Source organism: Geospiza fortis, unplaced genomic scaffold, assembly GCF_000277835.1.
Source record: "Geospiza fortis unplaced genomic scaffold, GeoFor_1.0 scaffold284, whole genome shotgun sequence".
NCBI classification, from domain to species: Eukaryota; Metazoa; Chordata; class Aves; order Passeriformes; family Thraupidae; genus Geospiza; species Geospiza fortis.
The window spans coordinates 69697-74631 of record NW_005054508.1 but is presented as its reverse complement, the minus strand read 5'-3'; the positions used below and the strand labels follow the sequence as shown (position 1 = coordinate 74631).

The 4935-nt window shown below is 49.0% G+C and overlaps 1 protein-coding gene across 2 annotated transcripts in view; it reads right to left on the bottom strand.

The window, feature by feature from the left end:
* Positions 1-346: 346 nt before the first annotated feature.
* Positions 347-4935, bottom strand: part of SGMS1 (sphingomyelin synthase 1) — a 63477-nt gene continuing 58888 nt past the window's right edge. For both annotated transcript variants that reach the window (XM_031063503.1, XM_005428843.3), the window contains exons 5-6: positions 4685-4851; positions 347-1132 (exon numbers count right to left, since the gene is read on the bottom strand). In XM_031063503.1, the coding sequence (XP_030919363.1) occupies positions 950-1132; positions 4685-4851 (350 nt within the window). In that variant the 3' untranslated portion in view covers positions 347-949. The remainder of the gene's footprint in view (positions 1133-4684; positions 4852-4935) is intronic.

The following is a 4935-nucleotide window of genomic DNA, read 5'->3' as shown; positions in this document are numbered from 1 at the left end:
GTGGCAATTTCAACATTATAAGCAAATTTCCAAATTAATTTAACTATAAATGCAAAAATTAGTAATTATACAGTATATATAATTCTGCTTTCATGGAATACTTTATTTTAAATAAAAACATTTAAGACTGCCTACTGACCATACAATCAAGACAAGAAAGGCACTAGAAACATAGACAAATCTCTCTCTCCCAAGAAGCATTTTCTTTAAATTTTTTTTAACTCTCTATTCTCTGACATGTAAAAATCTTTTTAAATTTATTTTTTTTTATTTTCATACACATTTTGAAAAATAAAATAGACAAATACTTAGAAAATCACTTTACATTTTTTCTTTTTTTTTTTGTTTTTTTTTCTTTTTTTTTTTTTTTTTGCACATTTTTGACACAGTCAGTCACTGCAGAATCTACAAAATCAGGATTTACCAAACCTTTCTGTGTCTATCATCTTATTCGTAGAGCAGGTGCAACAGGTAGAAAGATTTCTTGATTTCACCCAAGGCAGATATTTAGAAACCTTCATATAGTCATTTGCTAGAAAATGGCTTACAGCCCAATCTTTGGGGCAAGAGATATGAAAAGTATGTTTTCCCAAGAAAATAATATGCTTTGTTCCCAGACGTGACTGGAAAGACCAGAACTCATGATATAAAAGCTTTTTCATCTATGTTGTCGCATCATATACAAAGGAACATGGTGATGGGCAAATGCAAATCCCAACTCTATCAACAAGAAATGTATAACAGTGCATGATCAGTTAAATTCTCTTTTATTGTTGTCCAACGCAGATCCTTTGGAGAGAAAAAAAGATCACAGTGCTTACCAGGTAACTGAACAGGTCAGGTCCAGGGGAGCTGCTAAAGAAAGGGGCTGGGGAGCGGTGGGTTTTTGTTTATGGCATCTTCTCTGGGAGCTGTGAGCACTTGGGGCAGGTCCTGCAGGGTGACACTGTTACCTGGCGTCACTCGCCAGGCGGCTGTACTTGACCTGCCGGCCCCGCGCCAGCGCCGGACACCGCAGGGGCCAGTGGTACGAGCGAGGTACAATGCCTTGCACATTCTTCTCAAAGTACTGGAAGGGCTTGTACCACCACACCCTGGCAAGGAGGTTCGTTTGGGAAGCTTCTTTTAGCACCTGCAGGGGGAGGAGGACAAAAAGGAGGATTGCTGAAGGGCAGGGCCTTTACTCGCGCCACCGTTCCTTTGTCGGTGGTTGTTGCTCGTCGGTGGTTGGTGCAGTGTGATTTCAGGGTTTACCTCAGAACCTCGGGTCCCTCCCCTGATAATTCCCTGCCAGGTGTGTCAGTCACCTCTCCTTTCCCCTCCCAGCACTGTCTGTCAATCCTGGAATTCCAGAAGGGCATCAAGTGGCTGGCAGATTCAAAGGATGCCCTCCATGTGTCCTTTGTCCCTTGACACCCCCCCCTCCTGTACCTGGTTGGTGGCTCCCAATCCCTTCCCTCCTCCCTTGTAGGTCCTACCTTGTCATTCCACTGGTTTGGTGCTGCCTGAAGCAATACACCACAGCCATATCTGACTAATTGCCAATTAGGTGCCCTTTGATGTTCACTCAGCTTGGGAGGCACTGTGCCCACGCTCTGCAGCTCCTGTCACACAACAGCTGAGGGTTCCACACACAGTCCAGAGCGTTCCACACTTTCACTCTGCTCCTGGGCTCCCAGAACAGTGGTGCTTCCAAGCTGGAAGTGCTGGAGTCAGGAGTGCCCCCAGTCCTGCTGAGGAATTGCTTCAGCAGAGCTTTGGTGAGGAAACGTTCCTGTCCTGCTGCCTGAGGTGGCTGGGGAGGTGGCTGGGGTAAAAGAACATCAACCACGCAGTTCAAAGAGTTCTGTTGGAGAAGTTGCTGGATTCAGAGGCCTGTGGGCCAGAACAAAGCTCTGGATTGAAACCCTCCAGCAGAACTGACTCCTTTCCTTCACCATCACCTTAAAGCTTCTCCACCAGAGGAAAACCTGAGGACTGGACTCTCCACGGGAGGAAGCTCCATCCCACCACCACCAGAGCTCCTGCAGGGCCTGGACTTGTCTCCACGTGCCCAGCTGCAACACTCAGCCAGCCAAAAGTGTCTGTGGGTGAAACACCACACAGCCATGGACTTGTCTCCACGTGCCCAGCTGCAACACTCAGCCAGCCAAAAGTGTCTGTGGGGTGAAACACCACAGTGCCACTGTTTGGTTCATCACCAAGGGCCAGACAAGCTCAGGCACATCCTGTCTGTAGTATTGGTAAATATTCCAATAGGTGCTGTCCTGCTTCCTGCTGCTCCCAAAATCTCACCTCCCAAACAGATCCCACACTCCAAACCTGCTCACCCCTGCCTGCAGGACCTCAGCTGTTTGATGGGCCCACAGGAAAGAAGGAGTGGCCCAAACCAGGTGTCTGCTCTCCTTTGGGAATGAAAACATCATCCCAAAGCAGGATGTTCTCTAAGTGCCTCTGGAATTCCATGGGGCTCAGGAATCACTTTGGGCCTGGCTGTGTGCCTGTGCAGCTATGGGAATACATCACACAGTACTCCCATTTTCTTCAGGGAGGAAAAAGCCTCTTCTTTAGTCACATAACTCCTTTTTATACAGTTTTACAGACCCTGTGTGTGACTCCAATTGGTCAGGAGCTTTCTTGCCAATTACTTATTTATTAGTAACAAGTTGTTATTATGTATTGACTGGTCACTAAAACTCTCAGTGTGTACATGCAGGAGAAGTTGTTTGTGAGAGATAGTTTTAATTTTTTCTGTCTAACGTTGTAAAAACAGTTTATACAGGTGCTGGTTGTTTTTCACCCAGTGATAGATTGTTATGTTAATGAACTGCTCACAGCAGGATTGCTTTCACATGGGAACATGCACAGGGCCAGCCTGACTTAGAAGAAATGACAGGCCAGACAGAGCAGGCCTGATTTTATAAGGCTTTTTATAATTCTTCTACCTTACTGCAACATGGAGCCATGAGCAGGGCACGTCCCAACCCATCTGGAGGAAGTCAGAATGCTGCCCTGCCCTCCACACACTCCCAGACTGCTCCCACCTACCTTCTGCTTCTCTCAGCCATGAGCAAGCCCCAGACCAACCACATCCAACCCCCCTGCTGCCCATTATCCACACCAGAGCCAGGGATGCCTGTATCCAACCACCCAAGGGAACACACCAGCACAGGGCTTGTACACTGAGTTTCAACTCCATGTCAAGCTCAGGTGACAATAAATCCACTGTTGTTTTTAAGGCCAGGCACAAGGCCCAGCAGGAGGAAGGAGAGAGCAGCACACCAATGTGTGCTCAGGGAAGGAGCCAGGGACTGGCATTTCCCAGCATCCTGGCAGCTCGGGGCAGCAGTGCTGAGCCACCTCAGGCAGCAGGACAGGAACGTTTCCTCACCAAAGCTCTGCTGAAGCAATTCCTCAGCAGGACTGGGGGCACTCCTGACTCCAGCACTTCCAGCTTGGAAGCACCACTGTTCTGGGAGCCCAGGAGCAGAGTGAAAGTGTGGAACGCTCTGGACTGTGTGTGGAACCCTCAGCTGTTGTGTGACAGGAGCTGCAGAGCGTGGGCACAGTGCTTCCCAAGCTGAGTGAACATCAAAGGGCACCTAACTGGCAATGAGTCAAATATGGCTGTGGTGTTTTGCTTCAGGCAGCACCAAACCAGTGGAATAAGCAGGTGGGACCTAGATGACCTTTAGGGCCCCTTCCAGCCCATGATGATTCTGTGATAGGCCTTAAAAATCTGCACTGTCACAATATAAATTCATCTTCTACCACTGTAGGAGGTCTTTATTACACATAATTAACAGCATATGCCACAGATAAGCAAAAGATCTTTGACCATGAGCACAGAAAATATTTGGACACCAACGTGCTGCTAAGGAGCTAAAAATGTCTCAACTCCTTTGTCTACTACCTGTGGCAAACACTTGTGCATTTCCTCTCAGAGAATCATGGAACATGCCCAGCTGGAAGGGACCCACAGAGATCATTGATCCAGCTCCTATTCCTGCCCAGACACCCCAGCAATCCCACCCTGGGCATCCCTGGAGTGCTGTCCAAGCTCTCCTGGAGCTCTGGCAGCCTCGGGGCTGTGCCCATTCCCTGGGCAGCCTGGGCAGTGCCCAGCACCCTCTGGGGGAAGAACCTTTCCTGATCTCCAGCCTGACCCCTGCCCTGCACAGCAGAGGAGGTTTCACCTTCCTCAGCACTGTCAGCTCCTCCCTGATTGCTCCAGCTCACCAGCCAGGAGAACTCTCCACCCCCTGGAAACACTTTCAAAAACCAGTTCCTTTTTAGCTGAGGCCTCCTCCTGCACCTCGAGGGACCTGTGGCACAAGCCACAGAGCACAGGAAAACCCCAGCTGGCCTCAACCACCAAACTAAACAAAAGCAAGGCAACAGAATCTAAATGGTTTGTTGTTCTGTCACAAATGTGGCCACCTGGCCCAAATTCAGAAGAATTCAAAAAACTCAGGTTACCCAGGGGTGGGAGAGCCCTGCCTGCCTTTGGGAAGCCCTTTCCATATTTCTGTGGTCAAGAACCCAATGAATGATGCCTCTTTCTCCCCTACAAACCCAATAGCTGGGAGGAAGAGAGGGACTCTCCACAGGACATGGGTGAGCCTGGATATTCTCACCCCCCCAGGCTACAAGCAGGAGCACCCAAGGAGTGGCAGGAACTCACTTGCTGGTTGGCCATTGTGTGGTACCACCAGAATAGCCTTGTAGTGATGTAGTAAGCCACCACCACGTCCACAGTGTAGTGGTCATGAGCAAGGAGGATGCAGAACATCCCCACCATGCTGAGAGCCCAGCAGAGCCAGTGGTACCACCAGAGTCGCCGTGGGGAATCTGCAAAGAAGCACAGGCAGGGGTTACTCCCAAGTGGAAGCTTATCAGAACTACTGCAGTGATTAGCAGAGGTCATGGACTGCA